The sequence below is a fragment of the Ochotona princeps genome, chromosome Y, assembly GCF_030435755.1.
Source record: "Ochotona princeps isolate mOchPri1 chromosome Y, mOchPri1.hap1, whole genome shotgun sequence".
NCBI classification, from domain to species: Eukaryota; Metazoa; Chordata; class Mammalia; order Lagomorpha; family Ochotonidae; genus Ochotona; species Ochotona princeps.
Window position 1 is genome coordinate 17,366,279 of NC_080866.1, and position 21,973 is coordinate 17,388,251.

A 21,973-nucleotide genomic window follows, 5' to 3' on the forward strand; every position below is an offset into this window, starting at 1 on the left:
AATTATGCCCTTTATAAACGTGCTGTGTTTCTTATATGTAACATGAACTTTCAACAATATGTGGTGTCAAATCACTTTTTCAATGCTACCTGAAACTCTATTGCACACTGAAGTTTCTCTCTGGATATCCAGTTGGTAGCAAATTCAGCGAGATTCTAGGATGTACTGTTGTGTTGTTAACCAAAATTTCTTCTTTTCCTTGCTGTTCACTCTATGGCATTAAATGCAAAATGACAAAACAGTTTTTCTGTGAGAGCTTCTTATAATCCCAATGCTATGTGTGAATAGTTAGCTAAATGGAGTTGTTCTGTCACCAGAACACCTATGCTTTTAGAGGTCATTTGTGAATATAGCCCTTAGTCATTGGATGAAGGGATGCTAGAAACTGAATTGAAGAATTTTACCCAGAGAATTGTGAAGAGGTCAAAAGACAAAAGATATTTATTTTTGTTTTTGGGTTACATAGGCTTTAATTAAAGCTGTTAATTTAATTTTAGAAGGGGAACCTGCAAGAAGCTCCTCTAAGAGGAAACACCACCATAATGTAGCTAAAAAACAAATGTCTGCTGGTACAGATGAAGAAGAAAGAGAAAGTGAACCCTTAAAAATCCCTCTAACAGGAAAATCCATGGTCATATGGCTAAAAAAATGCCTTACAGCACAGATGAGGAACAAGGAAAAGAGGAACTCATGTGATGCTTCTTTAGCAGGGGACTCCACCATAATGTGGATAGAAAAGAAATGGCTTATACTATAGCTGAGGAAGATGAAAAAAAATGGAACACGTGAGAGACCTGTAGTGAGGTAGTCAGCTAGACCAGGATAATGAGCTTAGAAGCTACTTCTCCACCATCTAGGTGTTTCCTCCTGCCCAGCTGTGACTCTCACCTATCACCTAAGAGAGAATAGCGTTGTATTACGCAAAAACTCCCCTCGCAAGCCCCTATAAATGTTTATGAAAAGGAAGGGCTGGCTCTCTTGGTCAGGTGCCCCTGTTTCTCTTGTACTCTGACCCTGGGCCATCCCAGGACAGGTATCACCTGGGCATGCTCCCCGTTTGTATTACTCACCCTCAGTTTACTGCTTGGATGGGACAATGAAGATAGCAATGTTAAGATGCTTTGTATTTATAGTTTGTGAGCTGTCAAGAGACCCGGAAGAGGTGAGGCCTAGCACTGGTGTAGTGTGGGAAGAGAGAGCAGGAGTAGGGGGAATGTCATTGGCTTTGTAAGTGTGTCTAGGTTGTTCAGTGCATGTCTCAGATAACATTGGAGAATGTTGGAAAAGCTGGGACATATATCTTCAGCTTAATGGATAGACTTCAGGGTAATGACCATTTGTTCCTCTTGCACTTATGATTGTTTACAAATTCTTGTGTTTTGCTATTTCTAGTGGACCCTGTTACCACCAAGTTTGGTTAATAAAGACTCCTTAATGTCTGGTGTGAACTTGCTCAAACCCAGTACTGTTCTTTTAAAACTTCACTTCAAAGGAGTTTCTCCAAAAACAAATGAAAATTCTTGATTTCTGTATTATCAGGTTTTGGGGAAAAAAAAGGTATTAGTTGACATGGTATTAATTAACTGGTATGGTAATAGGAAAATGCAGGTTCTTCACCACAACCTGCCTTTCAATTTTGGTTTATAATTAACCGTGCTCTATACATCTTAAAATGGCTATAGATTGTTATTCAGGTGTCTCATGCCCATTTACATTTTAACATTAGTTTGTTTACAGTGTTGAAATATGATTTTGCTGAACTTGGTTGTTTTTTTGGGTGGTCTGAACTGGCTTATATCTCTAACAAGACATGTGTCAACAGTTTAGGTGCAAAACATTTTTTTTGAGGGGTGTGCAGAGAAATCTTCGATACCCCAGTGTGGAGTAACTTATCTTTGTATACCACTTAGTGAGGTATGAGTAAATTCACGCTGGCCATTTTTTGTCTGATTGTAATTCTAAGCTTTCCTTGTTGTTTGTCTATCTATTCTAGGTTTTTTTGAAGTTTTTATATGATTATTTGTTTGTTTGTTTGTTTTGAGGGGTTTCCGTAGTGATTCTGATTGTCATTGCAAGGGAGGGTGGGGATACAGTGCTGGAACTAGGCCAGAATCAGAGAAAGCTCCCCTCCCTGGTCCCAAAGGAAGTTTATTATTATTATTCTGTTTCTGTGAACCGCTCATGGTTCCTGATTATCATTCCACATTGGGGTGGGTGACCTCAGAGTTCTAGGCCTCCGAAGGTACTCCACTTCCGCGTGGTCTCCTTGGAATTTGGGATGTAGTCCTTGTTGCTCATATTGATAGTCCGTGGTGAGGATCTAGGAATCTTCAGGGTTGGGATCCAAACTTCCTTCTGTCCACCTGATCCACTCTGGGGCAACCCCCCTGCTCCATGCATATAACCTCCTGTTAAGAGGCTGTCAGGATTGCCCCCAATTCTCCACACATGCCTTTGTAGTTTTACTATTGTCTAATGCTGACTCAAGTCATCTGTCTATGAGTTATCACATTTGATCTTGATAGGCTGTATTACACATTATCCTCACACTTTTTAGGGGCATGGAATAGTTCTCTGCATTTTCTCCCCATCACAGAGTAACCAGGGTATTAAGAGTGTTTTAGGTTTTACACTTTTTTGATGTAGATCATAAGCAGTCTGACATGATTTGTTGATTTATGGATTACAGCACATTATCTTATTGCATTAGATACATGCTGACAGATTAGAATAATGTTACAATATAGAGGTACTATCTTCCAGATTGACATCTTTTCATCTCATATTAAGGGAAACATGTACTATTTAACATTTTGGGATTGGTATATTTCTCTTAACATTATGGTTTCCAGTTTGGCTCATTTGGCCACAAAAAACTGCATTTCTTTTTTTTAAAGCTGAGTAGTATTCTATGAGTAGATGAACCCTGTTGCAGCATGTCTTCCAAACATAAGAGGACACAGCCAAGTGTCAAAAGCCTCCCAAAGCTCAGCATCACGAAGAGAGCAGGCCTGAGCAAAGCCGTTGTGCACAAGTCCAGGGTTTCTGCAGCTGACATCAATTCATAAAGTGTGAGAGGAAATTAGGAAGCATGGTACTATCCCACATGGGCAGCAATGTTGCCCATTGGCATGGCTCATTACCCGCTCACAACTTGATTCATGTAGAGTGTCCTTTTCCAAGTACATGTATGCTGTTGCTTGACCCAAGAATTGAAATCTCCCTAACTCTTACACTCACTGACCCGTACATAGAAGTCAGCACAACCTTTCCAAAGCCAAAGGTTTCTGCTAGCCCTGCTTCAAGCAAGTTAGGATTACTTTTCACACATGTCAGCACTACATAGAGGTGATGTCATCGGGAAAGCATTAGTAATCTAGCACAATCATTTACACAGGTAGATTGAAAGAAGCCTTTGTCCTAATTCATTGGCAAGAAAGCCAGGCTTCTGCCATTCTTGGGATTCATTTCTTTGAATTATGTCTTGTTACTCATATGTATTTTTATATTTTTTAATAGAAATTGTGGATATACTTTAGCATGGTCTACATGCCCCAGTTTACCAGCTGTTATGTGTCAGTGGGATGTTGGGAAGCAACTGGGTCAAAGGTGAGACGTGTTGCTGAGGTAGCAAACAGCGTATAGTGATGTCACAATGGCTCTGAATGAGATGTGGTGGAGCCAGATAGTGCTTAGTCTGGACATTTCCTCTCAAGCGTTCAGAGGAACAACAGGCTTCAAATCATTCAGCGGAACCAGAGGACAGCAATCAAGTTGCTCAGAGGAAGTGGAGACAGAACTCCTTCCAGGTTTGGAAGATGTGCTGTGAGTGGCGATCTCTTAGCCCAGACATTCTCATGAAAACTCCAGAAAGGCACCAGCTATTGCTTGAGGATACTCACCTAAGGTCTGTGATTGAAGAAGAGGCCTTTAAGCTTTTATCCCAGCACTCCTTGCTGGACGGACCGTTTTCTCCAAGCAATGGATTCACTCACCAGGAACAGAATAACCAGCATGTTCTGGGGTTTCCTAGAAAACTTTGGCAAATAGTGGAAAGCCCTGAATTCAAATCGATTTGTTGGGACGAAGGAGGAACCTGCATCGTGATAGATGTAGAGCGATTTCAGACAGAAGTTTTAGAGATGAAAGGCCATTTCAGAATCTTTGAAACGTGCAACATGAAGAGCTTTGTGCGACAGCTTAACATTTATGGATTCAGGAAGATGCAGTCAACCTTTCAGAGATCAGCTTCCCTATTCCACTTTATGCCGGAATGTCATGATGTCTTAGGGACAAGCAAGGTGATTAAGATTTCCAACCCTTTGATTCCAAGTGAATATATAGGTTGCATTTATGGTGTTTAGTTCTTGTAAAGGATCCAGATTCTTGAAGGATGCTTTCAAATTTAACATGGGATGTTTAGTTTTTTGTTGTTGCTGTTGTTGTGGGAGAGGTTATTATTCACAACTTCAATATCAGTGTGCATCTTCAATATCATTGTGTATCTTCTATATTGTGCAACACAGTCATGTTGGTGTTGCGGAATCTCCTTTTTCCTTTTTCTTTTTTGGCAATTTAGCAATCTTTAGCCAAGCTGTGCTTCAATGAACAAAGCATAGGCAACTCATACTAATAACAATATCAGACTAATCTCTCTCTCCCTCTCTCTAATTCTCTCTGCCCAACAATGTGTGTGTATTTGTGCATGTGTGTGTGTATGTTTGTGTATAGCTGCTGTAAGGAGATTTTGATAATAAAAGACTTTCTGAACATAAGATTACACGCCAATAATTACACCCAGAACATTCAATACATGGCTTATGAAACACCGATACAAATTGCTACACAAAATTTTCCACTTACCAAATATCTTAGCTCCTTGACAGGCCCTGGCTGATTTTCAGAGGAAGAAACACCTGTATCTGTGTGTGTATTCAGCTACATTAACCACGACTAACCACGATTCCACATGAGTAGGAAAGCCGAGGATAGCTGTCGTGCGTCTCTGCAGTTGCTAGTTAGCACAGTTTGTCTTTGCCACAGGTTCACTTCCCTCCTGGCTAGAAATATTGCTGATGCATGTTTAATTTTGTTGCAGTTGCATTTCTTTCATCACCCACATTTCAAACAAGGCTGTCCTCAGCTCTTACGACACGTTCTAAGAAGAGTGGGAATTAAAAAGAAAAATCAGCCATTGGAATCCTCACTTCAAAATCAGCCCAAGGAGTCACCTCAAGCACCGGAACTTTTAGCAAAGAATAATGGAAATGCAAGTGTTGTTCCACGGAACAGCACCAATCCTGGAAACTATGCATGCTTTGGTGCATCATCTCGCAGATGCAGTCCACCTGTAGCTGAGAACGTGTCTCCTAAACCTGGAGCAATACGAGGGGCCTTATCAGCTCCATCATCATCTTCTGCTATACCAGCAGTCATCAAGGACACACTCACACTTGCAATTTCTCCTCAGTTGACATCGAGTCAGTTGGTCTCATATGCTCAACATCCTCATTCTAGAGCCTCTCTCATGAATGTTGTTTCAACCACACATTCTTGTTTGCAGAACTACACAAGGATGCCACTCTGCACTCATCCTTACCCAATTATGCTGCAGCCATCAGGGTTCCCCCTCACATACCGGGAATTCTGGTCCCATCAACAATCATCTCATCCCCCATTCCTGGCAGGCAATCCACACATCCCCATGAGAATGATGGCGCAGCCATCTTTTGCTTGCCCTCTTCCTCATTTGCAAAATGACCCCACTAACACTACAAAATGACCATGAAAACTGCTGTTACACCTTTGCATTCCCTCTGTGGAAGCAGTTCATAAAACTTAGCCAGTGGGTGAATGCTGCAAATAATATACTTGCATAATTTTGCAAATAAAAACATCAATACCTATGCTTCATGGCTTATGTGTTTCATTTTCAGCATGTTATTGGGATGCAACAAAATGGGATATTGCCAGGGAATAGGCTGAAATTCATGCCGAGTGTTCAACATGGATACCAAGTAACAACTTCCATACTTCTTACAGATGTAGCACTACTTACAGAAATCAGATGAGTACCTCCTTTGTCAAAGTAAGGAGGGCAATGGTTGTTGGCATTGTGGTTAGGTATCAGCAAAAGCTGTGAGGGGGCAGGACATGGGTCCATCATAATCCTTGGCTCAGGCAACCTGCCCCTCAACCCTGCTTGCTTCTATGATATGCCTGCCCTATCTGACTAATTCACAGATTCTGCGGAGACTTGATTGGACAGGTGCATGCCAGTGTTGAGGTGGTACTAGTTTTTCCAGCCCCGGGATAATTTTGGGAATGTGAAATGGAATGATTTGATACTCCAGCTCATACCTTTCTCCTGCTGTAATAACTGGAGAAGATACAAGTGCAAAAGCAGCTCATCTTTTTCAATTTTCCCTCACAAATTCTGGAAAAAAAGGAGTCTGAGTGTGCATAACTCTACTCTGGAGATATCCTGGTTTCAGACACCCTTACTGTCCAGTCAATCATGATAGTGAAACTGTATCATGTGCCTAATGAATGTGATCACCCTCATCCAAACATGGCATTTCTAAATTCAGGGCAAGGCCAGGGTCTCTGAGAGGAAGCAATGTGTCTCAGACACCAACGTGTGGTGAGGGCATTTAAGCAACATGACAGCATTGCATCTAGTAATTCAGGTTTTCAGTAGAGACACACTGCAACAGTTCCTTGTGTGCAGTATCTTAGAGTACACATCAGAGCGAGCCCTGTTGAGCATCTGTAGAGCACAGAGCATCTGCATTGGCCGAGAGTGGCATGAAATCTATGACATTTTGATGATAAAATTTTGTATAACACGGCTATTATGACATAAATGGGTTCCCAGCAGTTTGTCCTCTTCATTCTCACCTATTTTTCCATCCAAAGTTTTTTTTCTCTAATGTCCAGGCAAGGTAGAGAATTCTGGTAGCAGATGCAACCTTAGCTTTCTGCTTTAAGGGTATTATGACATGGTACTCTACTTGCATATTGAGAAGGTAGATTGAGCTGTTCCTTTGCTTGCCTACATTTTATTGAGGAGTAGCTATGTTATGCATTTCATATCCTGGGAATATGCAACATTTAAGCATCCCTGTGTGGGATTTAGACATCCCACCTGGCTCTGTGGAATCATCTTTCTGATGTTGTGAATAATACGGAGGTGTGAGTGGGTCTCATGACGTGGCATCTCATGCCTGTATTCCAGGTGCCAGCCACCATGTGCATGTGGTGAGCTGTGCCTGGGCCTACCTGGGCTCCAGGGCTGCTTCCTTTTGGGTGAAGAAAAGGTAAAAGTCTTTGTAACTGGGAATTTCCGTGGCCCACCACCATTCTTGGTCAGTGAGTTGAATTTGGTAGTGGCACGACCTTTTACCTTGTTATTAAACTTCCAGCGGCCTCCTGGCTGCTGGTTGGTGTCAGAACAGGGAATCTCATGCCTGGATCCCAGACCTCAGCCACCACGTGCACGTGGTGATCTGTCCCTTGGCCTGCCTGTTTTCCAGGGCTGCTACCTTCAGGGTGAGTACACCTGGACCTCCGAGGATTTGGCTCTTTGAGTTGTTGCTTAGGGACTCCCACTGTGCTTTTAGGACGTGAATCAATCCTAAAGATTCCCAATGACAAAAATTCTTTCTTTGAAGAACATGTAATCACTGCACAATTCTGACCACCATGTTCCAGTCCATGCAAAAGCTATAACTTGGGGCTTATCCAGCATAATTATATCCTGTTACCTGATGTGATGATGGCTCAGGAGAAGGGTTACATTAAGCAGGGACATTACATTAACTAGCACTCGAGGATCATATCCAGGGGTAGATTTTGTGGGGGATGTGTGGGCCAAACCCTATGGAAATTCTAGCCCCACTGGTTAGCTCCAAAGTTGGGTTGTGATGGACTAAGATAGGTGTGACCATGGAGCCTGCCATTAATCACAGGTAAAGGAACCCACAGAAGTTTGGTTGCTCAAGGCAGCAGCACCCAAATATGCATCCTGAATAGGATGTGGGGTGGGCCAGGCTGTATTGTTCATCAGCTCATACAAGGCCAAATGGAAGGCCAGATATTGACGGAACCTGGCCTAAACAAATTGGCAAGTATGAGAACTGGGTCTGGGAGTGGATTAAGTGGAGAAACTTGGGAAACTCTTCTCGTGAGTCATAGCTCCTGCTGGTGAACATGTCGTCCAGACCTAGGGGTTGGACAAGCTGGGCAAAGTAGATCCAACAGCTGGCTAATGTGTCAATTGGTAATGGAACTGGGTGGACCAGGCAGGACTGGGCAAACCTTAGCCCACAAGTGAAATGAGAGACCAGGATGGAGCGCAGGTCTTGCTGTGCTAGGTTCTTGTATCTACTGCTTTGCGTGAGCCAGTGATGCTAAGTCACAGTGTTTAAGAAAGAGGTTGGTATAGGTGAGGGGCTGAGCCAAGCTGAGTCAGAGCAACCACTGGCAGGCACGTAATCTGAGTCTGGGAACAGGCTCGGTTGGGGAGCTTTGGGGACAAACCTAGCTGCACCTACCAAGGGGCACGTGGGCTGGAATGAGGGTTGTGTTCTGATCAAGGTACATTTGTAGTCTCCCTTGGCACAAGTGTGGACTGGGATTGGATGCATTGAGCCTGGCCAGACTCCAAAACCTCCTGGTGTCCTGCAGGACTAGGGAAGATGTGGGATGGACTAGGAAAGTTTTCAACCCCTACTGAGCCATGTGTGAGCCGTATGTGGGTATGGATGAGGCATGGCTGGGCTGAAACATGAAACAGCATAGACCAGTTGTGTTGAAGGCCAGTCAGGATAAGCCACTATTCCTGCTAAGCAGGAGGTGAACTGAGTAGGGCTAGCTCATGGACTCACTGGTATGCACAAAATCTGGCACTTGAAGTGGTTCTGATGCAGGAACCTAGGCAATTGCTCTGGAGGGACACAGACTGCTTCTGATAATCAGAAGTGCAATGACAAAGATCAAAAAACAAGACAAAGGCACAATGAATATTACCAAAAACTACTCTGCAAAGGAGCAAAACCCTATGCCAATTTCAGATTTAACTGAGTAAGACATGGAGAGAATGGGAAACTTTTAAAGCTCTGATCAAAAATGAGAAGCACATATAAGAGTTCAAACAATTTGGGGCCTGGTGGTGTGGTCTAGTGGCTAAAGTCCTCGCCTTGAATGTGCCGGGATCCCAAATGGGAGCTGGTTCTAATCCTGGCAGCTCCAGTTCTCATACAGCCCCCTGCTTGTGGCCAGGGAACGCAGTAGAGGACAGCCCAAAGCCTTGGAACCCTGCAACAGCCTGGGAGACCTGAAAGAAATTCCTGGAAGTTCCTGGTACCCGGCTTTGGATCAGCGCAGATATGGCAATTGCGCTCACTTGGGGAGTGAATCATCAGACTCAAGTTCTTCCTGTCTGTCTCTCCTTATCTCTGTATATCTGACTTTGTACTAAAAATAAATAAATCTTAAAAAAAAGTTTGAAGAATTTAAAGAAGCAATAAAGCAAATCAAGGCTGATATATCAGAAATTAAGGACACAGCAGAGCAAATTCAAAGTACAATGCAGAGCCTCCAAAACAGAATGAAGCAAGCAGAAGAAAGAATCTCAGAATTAGAAGATATTCACTGTCATCAGGGGAGCAAACAAAAAACTGGAATCAAAGGCCAAAAAAAGTATTCAAGAACCGAAAGACACTATTAAGAGGCCAAATATAAGTGTTATTGGAGTCCCAGAAGGTGCAGAAAGAGAAGCTGAGTTTGCAAATGTATTCAATGAAATAATAAAGGAAAATTTTCCTAATCTAGAGAAAGAATTGGGAAACAAGATCCAGGAGGGGCACAGAACTCCCAACAGGCTTGATCAAAAGCAATCTTCACCAAGACACATGATCACCAAGCTCTCTTCAATTGAACCTAAGGAAAAGATCATTAAATGTGCACGTGAGTAAAATCAATTGACATATAAAGGAATGACAATTAAACTCACAGGAAATATCAAACTGGACACTCTACAGGCAAGCAGAGAATGAAGTGACATATTCCAGATACTAAAAGAAAAAAAAAAAAAAATGTTGGCCTAGTGTCAGGAGCCGTGTACTATAGCCACACTGAAGCCATTTTGAATATAGACCTATGGGACAGTGGAAAACCCCCGGTTGGCTACATGCTTGGGAAAAAAGTTATAAAACTAATCACACGCTTAGCTTCAATAGTTCCTATCAACTGGTTCAGAACGTGATTGATGCTGTACTTACCGACATCTTGTTACTGATTACCTACGCCATTGTCGATATGTTGGTTACTATTGTTGATATGGTGGCTGCTCAAGAACAATCGGTCTTGAGACCATGGCTTGCATCCCAGTTTCTCTTTCTCTGAGCCTTAGTTACTGAATAATATAAAAACCCTCAGTTGAAATCAATAAACTGACAGCTTGATCAGACCTACTGTCTTGCTGTCCATTCTTTGTGTCTCTTGTCCCTTCATTCTCTCCTAGGTGTCTGCGACCCCGTTGACTGTCCTGCTGGACGGGACAATTGGCGCCCAAAGTGGATGTGTGCAGACCACCGACAGAGAATGTTGTGCCATCATTCATGCAGAGACCTCTTGTGGTGTTGAAAGGAACACCGGTTGAGCAGTTTCATGGCTGACCAGCAGGAAGTCGAGCTTGTGGGAAATATTCACAGCGCAAATCTTACGGAGCCAAGGTAAGATGGGACGAGCATTATCACAACAAGAACTGTTCTTGAAAAGTCTTATAGATTCATTCAAGACACGAGGAATTAGGGTGAAAAAGAAAGACCTCAAAACCTTTTTGGATTTTCTAGGTCAGATTTGTCCTTAGTATCCCCAGGACGGTTCTATTGATAAGAAAACTTGGTGTAGAGTAGGTGATTGCTTTAAAGATTGTTATGAGGTTTTTGGACCTGAGAAAATTCCTGTTACTGCTTTTAACTATTGGACTTTGATTTACAATATTTTAAAGATTAAGTCTCAACATCCAGATTTACAGGATCTGGCTTTTGAGGGACAACGATCTCTTAAAGAGAGTCACTCTCGACTGTCCTCACCTATCCCCTCACCTTTCCCTGGTTGTCGACCATCCTCTGTCATTATAGATATGGAGGCAGAGTCAGACGCAAACCCCTTGATCACTCTGCCCCAGAAATTAAACGCTGTCAGATTGACAGCCAATCACGACGCATCTATCCATCTCTCCCCACAGTTGGCGGTTCTCCCCATGATAATCTTTCTCCCTCTGAGGAGGCTGCCTTAGAAAATGAAGCAGCCAAGTGTGAGTTTGATTACTACCATGACCCACCAAAATTATTTCACACCTCCCTACCAAGTGCCCCAGGGGAAAGGGAGATGCCTTCGTTCTCTCTCCCTCCACCCTATAATCAACCCCCAGCTGCTTCTGAGCTACGACAAATGGCAAATGAACTCACTTCTCTGCGCCAAATAGTGAAGGCTAAGCAAAACCAGATTGAGCTCACAAAACAGTTGCAAGTCTTAGAAAATAAATTAACTGAACTTAAACTTAAACCAGAAGTCAATGCCAATCCAAAAGTTTTAGCCTTTCCCTTGTCCCTCCGTAGTGGTGCTAGAGTCCCTAGGGATTCTTCCCCTCCTCCAAGAGAACAAAGCCCACCTAAAAGTATAGAGTAAAGAAGTGAGGGCGGCATTGAGGATGAAAATCAGTCAGAAGGCCATGAGCTGGATACCCATCGAGACATTGAGACTGGAAATCAGTGACCTCAAGTTCCAGCACAGGGGCGTTTACCCCATTCGCCTTATGTTTACCAACACTTAGATGCAAAATTTTTAGAAAGGTTAAATGCGGCAGTTACTACCTATGGCCCAGTTGCCCCATTTACTTTAGCGTTATTGGAATCCTATACTGAAGGCTGGTTAACACCAAGAGAATTTATGCGCTTAGCTAAAGCCTCCCTTTCTGGAAGAGATTTTGTATTATGGAAGTCCGAGGCAGCTGATGCAGCCCAAGAAGTAGAGGTAAAAAATCGTCAGCATCCTGAATCCCGAGATTGGACAGCTAGAAGAATCTTAGGAAAAGAGCCCTTTAACACCTTAGAAGCACAAATGCAGTACCCTACTGGGTTGCTCTCCCAGGTCCGTCAGGTTTGTCTTACAGCTTGGAAGTGATTGCCAGATAAAGTGCGTTCATCATCTAAACTCACCATAATTATACAAGACCCAGAAGAACCCTACAGCTCCTTTATTAATCGCCTGATGGAGGCAGCAGAGTGCTTATTCGGCCCTCAAGAATTAGACAGACCATTTCTTAAACAACTTGCTTTTGAAAACGCTAATACCACTTGCCAAGATATATTAAAGCACCACCGTAGTAAGACTCTGGCAGAATACGTCCATCTCTGTTCTGGAGCTGCTACTCCTCGCCTTGCTGTAGGCGAGTCCTGCAAAGAACAGGTGCTAGTAACATTTGCTATTACTGCAAGCAGCCTGGCCATTTTCAAAGAGATTGTCTTCAAAAAGGAGGCTGTCAAGAAGGGCCGTTTATGTTATTCCCACGCTGCCATAAAAGCCGCCATTGGGCTAATGAGTGCCGCTCCCATGCTGATAGGAATGGACGGCCCCTCTTTCCCTTCTATTCGGGAAACTCCCAATGGGGGCAGCTCCCAGCCCCCTGGTCTCGGATGAAACCCGGGGGGGTGAGGTTCATCCCGTCCCAAACTGCCTTCCCACCACAGCCGGCAACTCAGACAAAAAATGCATTTTCCAATTATGGAGAGCCACAAAACAAAGCCCAGGATTGGACCTCTGTTCCTCCTCCAGTACAATATTAAAGCCAGAAGATGGCATACAAGCTATACCCAGAGGTGTTTTTGGCCCTCTTCCTCCTAATACATTTGGCTTAATACTGGGCTGATTTACATTGGCTAATAAGGGCCTTCACATAATTCCTACCCCAACTGAACCAACATTTACTGGAGAATTAAAAGTTCTCGCCAGAATCTTTGAAGGTGTTTTAGTTACTACCCCCTGTTTCCCATTGGCACAGTTAATTCTTTTGCCCGTTTTCCTGAAATTTTTCAATCCTTACTATCAATCTTCTTGAAAGAGTAATGAAACAGCTGTAGTTGCATTTTTTTGGGGCACATAAAATTTCTCATACTTGGCCAACCCTGACTCTCAAGTTAAATGGCAAAGTTTATACAGGCCTCCTTGATTCTGGCGCTGATGCTACAGTTATTTCTTCAAAGTTCTGTGCAAAAGCCTGGCCCTTGAAGAACTCAATCACTCATCTCCAAGGCATAGGGCAGCCCAATAGCCCCCAACTAAGCTCCCAAGCCTTGAACTGGACCGACCCAGAAGGCAACTCAGGTATTGTTACACCATATGTTGTTTCAGAATTGCCTGTTAATCTTTGGGGGAGAGATATTCTCTCTCAAATGAATGTCATCATGTGTAGCCCCAAAGAAGCTATTACAAAACAGATGCTTAGACAAGGTTTTCTCCCTGGCCAGGGCTCAGGAAAACACTCTCAAGGAGTCAAACAGCCAATACAGGTTGCAAAAAAATCTGATAAAACAGGTTTAGGCTTTTCAGCCTCACATACTGAGAGCATAAAAAATTTTTCCTAGCGAACACTGTTCACCCTGCCCCATCCAGACATGCTGATAAGATCTCATGGAATACTAGTGTGCCTGACTGGGTTGATCAGTGGCGCTGAACCAAGAAAAACTTTTTGCAGCTAGGAAGCTGGTGCAGGAACAGCTCATTGTAGGACACATTGAGCCCTCCTCATCCCCCTGGAATACTCCCATATTTGTTATTAAGAAAAAATCTGCAAAGTGGAGATTATTACAAGATTTAAGAATGGTTAATGAAGCCATGGCCTATGGGAGCCTTACAACCTGGCCTCCCGGCCCCCATAGCAATACCCAGTAATTTATTCAAGATAGTTATTGATCTTAAGGATTGTTTCTTTAGCATCCCCTTGCATCTGGATGATTGCCTACATTTTGACTTTAGCCTCCCTCAGACAAATTTTCAGGAACCCATGGACCTCTATCAGTGGCGAGTCCTTCCACAAGGTATGGCAAACAGTCCTACCCTAGCTCAAAAATATGTTTCTCAAACTCTTGGACCTGTAAGAAATTTGTGGCGTGAAATTTATATTCTGCATTATATGAATGATATCTTGATTGCAGCACCCTCCGAGGCAGTCGCCTTTTCTCGCTTTAAACAGATGCTTCATGTTCTTCAGAACAATGGGTAATTGATAGCCCCTGAGAAAGTTCAAGTCAAAGATCCTTATAATTTTTTGGGATATCAATTAAATCAAGGAAAAATTTATACACCCCAAATTAGTCTTGATTTGTCTGCCCTAAAAACCTTCCATGATTTTCAATCCCTTTTAGGGAATTTGTAATTTTTAAGGCCATACTTAAAGATTGCACCTGAAATTGTTTTGCCCCTTCATGATTTACTGACTGGAGACCCTCATCCCTTTTCATCTCGCACCCTTACATCAGCAGCAAGAGAGTCTATTAAGACAATAAGTGATGCCATTTCATTCCAAGTTATTTTCCAGTATGATCCCCTTCGTCCCTTAAGTTTTATTGTATGTACCACGGCACATGGCCCTTTATGAGTTTTCTGGAAAAGAGAAATGAACAAGTCCTCTTCAGGAAGCCCCTAATGTGGGTGCCCTTACAATCAAAACCAGCCAAAGTCCTTGTCACCTACTTTTCTTGGGTAGCCACCTTAATTTTAAACGCAAGAAAATTAGCCATACAATATTTTGGAAAAGATTCAGATATTATAATTGTGCCTTACTCCTCAGAACAAGTAGATTGGGTACTCCACGCTAAAAATGATTGGGGTGGACACTCAAGGTGGGAGGAAAGATGGCCGACGGCAGAGAGCTGGTGTAGGGTGGAGTAGGGAAGGAGGGGAGCCGATCCAGCAGAGAAACAGGCCAGGAGGCGTGAAATTGTAGGGAGAAGAGCGAGAAGGTCACTGAAGTTCACTAAAGCAAGAAGATCTACAAGCGTGAAGGAACAGTTGCAAAAAGTGGGAAAGAAAATACTGCACGCTGCAAGAAACTTGGTGAGTCACGATCCCAGGCAGGGGAAAGGGGGCAGAGTCTCAACCATCCCAGGAAAAACAGAGGCAGCTGGAAGGATAGGCTCCCACACTGACAGGGGCACCAGTCCTCTGGAGGGCAGGAGCCCCAAGAGGAGGCTACTGGACTGATCATTGGGGGCATCATCCCCTGCAGAAGTGGAGGAAAAGCAGGGGAGATTTCCCAGAGGCTTGTCTCCCAGCTGCTCAGCAGCTTTGGGAGGGTGCAGAGGGAACAGGAGCGGCGCTGTGGGACTGGGGCTCAGAAATCCGCATATCCGCTCTGAGTGCTGGACTGGCTGCTGGAGAGTCCAGTGAATCCAGTTGCTGGGCTTGGTCTGAGCTCCAGAGGCTGGGCAACACTCGACTGGGTCTCACATCCTGGGCAGAGGAGCAGACTAGTGGGGGCATGTCTGCATGCCTCTCACAGCTCTATGCTTCTCAGGGATCTGCTTCCACCCTTAAGAGAGTGCAGCTGAGGAAGTGGCTTCTCTAGGGCAGAGTCCCCTGCTGGGCTCAGCTGGAGAGGCCGGACCAGAGCAGGCTCAGTGGAATCAGCTGGCTGGCCAGGTTTTCCCAGCAGGAGCCCGCTCGGAAAGACCTGCCTGTGGTGTTGCGAGCAGCGCTTTGGAGTTCAGCACTAGGGCCATGGAGATTTCCAGCCCAGCTGGGGGTTGGGGATTTCAGGCTTCAATCAGCAGGGGCCTCTGCTGTGCTAACCTCAAGCCCTGAAGGAGAGTCTCAGCTCAGCACTGAGGCAGAACCCCGCTGTACCAGCCTTGTGATCCTGAGCCGAGGCACAGTTCGGCAGAGTGAATCTGTAGGGCACCGCCTTTGAGAGGGAGCCACAGGGAGAGGGGCCTGGCACTAGGGCTGGCCCACAAAGCCTCCTGACACAGCCCGGGGCTGTAATCTACAGACCCTGAAAGGAGCTGGTGAATCAGGCTGTACGCCCTGCTGGGCTGAGCTGGAGACCCCAAACCAGAGCTGGCTCAGCTGAATCGATGCTAAAATCCAAAAAGAACAAGAAGCAAAACACAATGAGGAGAAGTATCAGAAAAAGCAATGCACCAGAGGAAAGATCAACTCTCCCTCCCAATACAACCAAAAACTAATCCCAATATCTGAGATGCAAGACGAAGACATAGAGGAAATACCAGATAAGGACTTTAAGAAACTAGTGATGAAATTCATCAGAGACTGCCAGAAGCGCTGGGAAGAGTCCATGATATTCGAAAACCATGTCACTGCAGAAATAAATCAAGTCAAAAAGGGAATCCTTTATATAGAACACAAAATTGAAAGCCTAACCAACAGAATGAACACAGCAGAGGACAGAATATCAGAATTAGAAGACAATCAGAATGAAAGGCAGCAGTTCATCAAACAGTTGGAGACAAATCTAGAGAAAGCCAACAGGTCCATACAGGAAATGAAAGACAACCTCAAAAAATCAAATATTAGAATAATAGGCCTTCCCGAAGGAGTGGAAAAGGAGATAGGCTTACAACGGTTGGTCAATGAGATAATACAGGAGAACTTCCAGAACACTGGAAATATAAATACAGCACAAATCCAGGAAGGACAAAGAACCCCCAGTAGATATGATCCAAACAGATCCTCACCCAGACATGTGGTCCTCATGCTACCTTCATTTGAATACAAGGAAACCATTCTAAGACAAGTAAGAAAAAAGGATAAGATTACTTTCAGAGGAAAGAAATCAGAATAACAGCCGATCTCTCAGAAGAAACACTCAAAGCAAGGAAAGAATGGGGTAAAACCTATCAAATCCTGAAACAAAACAACTGCCAACCAAGAATAACGTACCCAGCAAAGGTCTCATTTGTATTTGAGAATGAAATCAAATACTTCAACAGTAAAGAGAAACTCGAAGAATACATCAACACGAAACCAGCTCTGGAAAATCCGCTCAGGAAGGTGCTAAACCCAGAAAGAAAAACTGAAAACCAAAATCAAAGATGGCAAATGCGAAGACCTTCCCACAAAAATCCAAACAAGGAAAGTCAACCAATCAGAAACTCTAATAGTCGCAAATACACACTTGCACACTTACACTGATGGCAGCCCAAAATCAATTCCTCTCAATATTATCTCTAAACACAAATGGCCTAAACTCACCAATCAAAAGGCATAGATTAACGGAATGGATCATCAAAAAGCACCCAACTATATGTTGCCTGCAAGAGACACATCTAACCGGAAAATCCTCTAAGAAATTTAAAGTGAAGGGATGGAAAAAGACATTTCATGTCAATGGACAAGAAAAAAAGGCTGGCGTAGCTGTTCTAATCTCAGATGACGTAGACTTCAAGCTGACAGACATCAAAAAGGACAGAGAAGGACATTATATATTGGTGAAAGGACTGATTCATCAGGAGCTAATTACAAACGTGAACATATATATACCTAATTCCAATGCACCTAGCTACGTGAAGCAATTACTTACAGACTAAAGGGGAGACATAGATATACACACAAAAATAGTGGGCGACCTTAACACTCCACTAACAATAATAGACAGATCAACAGAACAAAAACTCAACAAAGAAACAACAGAGCTAATATAAACATTAGAACAACTAGACTTGGTAGACATTTATAGAACTTTTTATCCTATGACCACAGATTATACATTTTTTTTTTCAGCAGTACATGGCACCTTCTCCACAATCGACCACATGATAGGACACAAAGCAAATCTAAATAACTTCAAAAATATAGGAATCATACCATGTACCCTCTAACAACACCACAGAATGAAAATGGAAATCAGCAATTCAAAATGCCCAAGGAAATACAGAAACTCTTGGAGGTTGAACAATATGCTATTAAATGAACAACGGGTCAAGGAAGAGATTTAAGATGAGATCAAAAAATTTATGGAAACCAATGAAAACTTTGACACAATATTCCAAAACTTGTGGGAAACTGCCAAAGCAGTGCTACAGGGTAAATTCATCGCAATTGGAGCTCATGTCAAGGCCCAAGAGAGGCGAAAATACAGGAACTAAGCACACACCTCCAGGAATTGGAAAAACAGCAGATGAAAAGCCCCACACACAACAGGAAACATGAAATCAACCAGATAGAAAGAAAAAAACCATACACAAATCAATGAGTCAAAAAGCTGGTTTTTTGAAAAGATAAACAAAACTGACACCCCGCTGGCCCGACTGACAAAGAAAAAACAAGAGAAGGCAAGAATTAACAGCATCAAAGATGAAAAAGGCAACATAACAAGAGACATGGCAACCATTAAGAACATAATTAGAAATTACTGCAAAGCACTGTACTCCAACAAATCAGAAGACCACCAAGAAAAATGGAAAAGTTCTTAGACTTATACAACCTGCCAAAACTGACCCCAGAGGCAACAAACAAATCGAAGAAACCCATAACTGAAGCAGAGATTGAATCAACGATTAAAGATCTCCCAACAAAGAAAAGCCCAGACCCAGACGGCTTCACTACAGAATTCTACAAAACATTCCGAACAGAACTAACCCCAATCCTCTACAAACTCTTCAAAACAATAGAAAAGGAAGCAACCCTTCCAAACTCATTCTCTGAAGCTAACACTACCTTAGTCCCAAAACTGGACAAAGAACAAACATAGAAACAAAACTACAAACCTATCTCTCTGATGAACATTGATGCTAAGATTCCCAACAAAATTCTAGCCAATAGAATTCAAAAAATCATCCTACAGATCATTCATCTGGATCAAGTAGGATTGATCCCTGGAATGCAGGGTGGTTCAACATAAGGAAATCCATAAATGTGATACACCACATCCAAAACTGAAAAATAAGAATCACATGATAATATCAATAGACACAGGAAGAGCTTTTGACAAAATCCAACACAACTTCCTGTTAAAAACCCTAACCAAGGTAGGCATAGATGGAAAAATCCACAACATAATCAAAGCAATATATGAAAAACCCAATGTCAGCCTCATACTGAATGGAGAAAAACTAGAACCCTTCCCACTGAAATCTGGAACAAGACAGGGATGTCTGCTTTCTTCCTTGCTATTCAACATAGTTCTAGAGGTACTTGCTGAGGCCATAAGACAAGAAAAAGAAATCAAAGGAATGCAATGGGAAACGAAGAAGTGAAGCTTTCACTATATGCAGATGACATGAGTCTTTAAATGGAAGAGCCAAAAGGCTCAACACAGAGACTACTAGAACTTATATGAGAGTTCGGTAGAGTGGCAGGGTACAAAATTAATGAACAAAAATCAACAGCCATAGTGTATGCAAACATCCCCTAGTTGGAAAAAGATCTAACCAGCAGGATAACATATCCAACAAAGCTTTCTTTTGTCTTTGAAAATGAAATAAAATTCTTCCACAGCAAGAAAAAAAAAAAAAAAAAAAAAAAAAAAAAACAAGATTTAAGGAATTTGCCTCTTCCAAACCTGCCCTAAAAGGACACTTCAAGATGTTCTCTTGACAGAGAACAGGAATAGCACCTACCAAAATCAAAGGCAAATGGGAAGAACATCCCAGTAAAATGACAATAGAAGACTCAACCAATGAACAACCCATTCCTAAAACGACAGATTCAAAGTACCATCCATGCATATTAATCCCTGAATGTAAAAGGCTTAAGCTAATTTAAACGTCATAGACTAATAGATTGGATCAAAAAACAAAACCCATCTCTTTATTGTCTAGAAGAGACAAACTTCACCAACAAGTATCACATGGGTTTTGTGGTTTTTTCTTAGTTTCACCGTGTTAAAACACTTCCTTCTGATTAAATTACTCAATGACTCCCAGATCATACAGTAGCATTATTTTCTGCAAGAAGGTTCTTGATTTTCATTTCATGAGTTACACATTAGTCATTTAGTAACATGTTATTTTACTTCATGGTGCTGTTAATTTCCTTTTACTTCCTGATGTTGATGTTGATTTGTGGTTTGTCATTTAAGGGGATGTATTGTAGCTGTGTAATGGAGACTGTCATCTCTAGTAACATGTCATTAAACTTCATGGTATTGTAAATTTCTATTTTTCTTTCTATTGCTGATTTTGTATTATGACTTTTCATTTGAGGGGATGTACAGTAGCTGTGAAATGAAGACTAACATCCAGATGTGAGGATATAATATAGCCTGCATTTCTACTTCCAGACAAAGATGGATTACAATGAAACTGTTTATTATATCTTGACAATAGGATGCTGGACTCTGTGTCATTGCCCATGCCCACAGTGATGGATATATGACTGTGTATGAAGAACTATATGTTAGTAATGATGTAGAGGAACTAGGTCGTGCAGAAGGAAATGTGGAGGGAATAATGGAAATGCCAGAAGCCTATGAAACTGTATCATAAAATGATAAGAATAATCATAAATTGCAAAAAGGGAAAGAATATTGAAATATAACTGAAAGACTTTTAATACAATGTAAAGGGGTTTTTTAATAAATGGTATGAAATTTCACCCACAAGGCTTATGAGTACTATTTGTCTTGTCTCATCCTAGGATATGAAACAAGCTGTTTAGAGCTATTGTTAGAGTGTGGGTAAAATGTTATGTTGGGCAGTGTGAGATTCCTTTGTACTAAAAGCTGCTACTTTGGTAGGCCAGGAGGTGCCTGGACTTTGGTAGGATTCCGCTTTAGTGATAAATCTGTTCTTTGCTGCCTTGCAACTTTGTGAAGGCTAGGGTGCAATTGTTTTTTGGTCCCCGGAACCAGGAGAAGATAAGGGTGTGAGAATGTGATGAGCCGTACAGAAAATGGGTATGGGAACAGAACAGGCTGCCTGTACCTAAAGGCCATATTTCTAAGATTGCTACTTTTGATGTATTTCCCAGCCCAGGAGGGCTGATATAAGCTTCTGTGTTGGGCTTGTTCGGGGTCCGACCGCCCGGCTTGGCTAGCCTACGTGCCCCAAGTGCAGTCTGGCCCTAGCACGCTAGCGCAATAAACTCTGCTTGCTATTTGCATTACCAGCAAGTCTCTTTGTCATTCTCTGGGGGTTCACTAGCTCGCACCCTGACGTCCGGGAGCCTTGACCCAGACTCTAACACTGTAAGGAATAATTATTTTACTTACACCTATACAAAAAAAGCTGCTTATTCCTATGACATCTCTTTATAATTAATCTTCATTATTTAAAACAGGTTAGAGTTCTAGTTCTTATGATATTATCATATTTTACCACAGCTACTGCCCACAGCCTAGTTGGTTGCCTTGAGCTGAAAACACTAGATGCAATGAGGTATCTTTGGTTGTTTATTCCAGTGGAGCAGGAATGGGGTGGGGTTGTGGGGGAAGAGAATAGCAGGGAAGTGGGGAAGGGGAAGGGAACCCAGAAGGAGAAAATAGACAAATCCTCACCTGGTGGCCTTTTTGTCTGTAAAGTGTGGGTGGCGCATATTTGGAGGGATTGAGAGCAGGCTCCAGGTGATTGGTGCCTGAGACTGTCACAGGTGATTGCCTCAGAATGATTGATAAATGGCAGGGTTTGTGGTAGGGGCTGGAAGATTGGGAGTGGAATTCTCAGGTTCAATGCCAGGTTACATCTGATTTGTGGATGGAAAGACTGACAATAATGTTGTGAGCTGTGAGGAAGAGGAAATGGCTCCAAGTCAAGGATAGGATATTTCAATAACTCCCTACAATTAAGGTGGAGACCAAAGCAACAAGAAGGAGTAATAACCTTTTAATGCATGAAAGGTAATGTAGATACTATAAAGGCCTTTTTGCCATAAGCATCCAGTTGGGGTATGAACAATAGTTAGTATAATTAATTGCCAAGGAAGATACCAGCTTTGAATTAGCATTTCC

General features: G+C 42.6%; 1 protein-coding gene across 1 annotated transcript; it reads left to right on the forward strand.

Annotated features, from left to right (window-relative positions):
• The first annotated feature begins 3,689 nt into the window (after positions 1-3,689).
• LOC131478769 (heat shock transcription factor, Y-linked-like) lies at positions 3,690-5,908 on the forward strand. Its single transcript, XM_058659331.1, has 2 exons — positions 3,690-4,301; positions 5,099-5,908. The coding sequence occupies exons 1-2, from the start codon at positions 3,819-3,821 to the stop codon at positions 5,780-5,782; spliced, it is 1,167 nt and encodes a 388-aa protein (XP_058515314.1). The 5' UTR covers positions 3,690-3,818; the 3' UTR covers positions 5,783-5,908.
• The last annotated feature ends 16,065 nt before the right edge of the window (positions 5,909-21,973 follow it).

Excerpts from the sequence above, each read along its gene's own strand:
- LOC131478769 (XM_058659331.1), top strand. The coding sequence starts at position 3,819 with ATGTGCTGTGAGTGGCGATCTCTTAGCCCAGACATTCTCATGAAAACT. Across the intron at positions 4,302-5,098 it reads ATGTCTTAGGGACAAGCAAG|TTGCATTTCTTTCATCACCC; the intron begins GTGATTAAGATT and ends ATTTTGTTGCAG.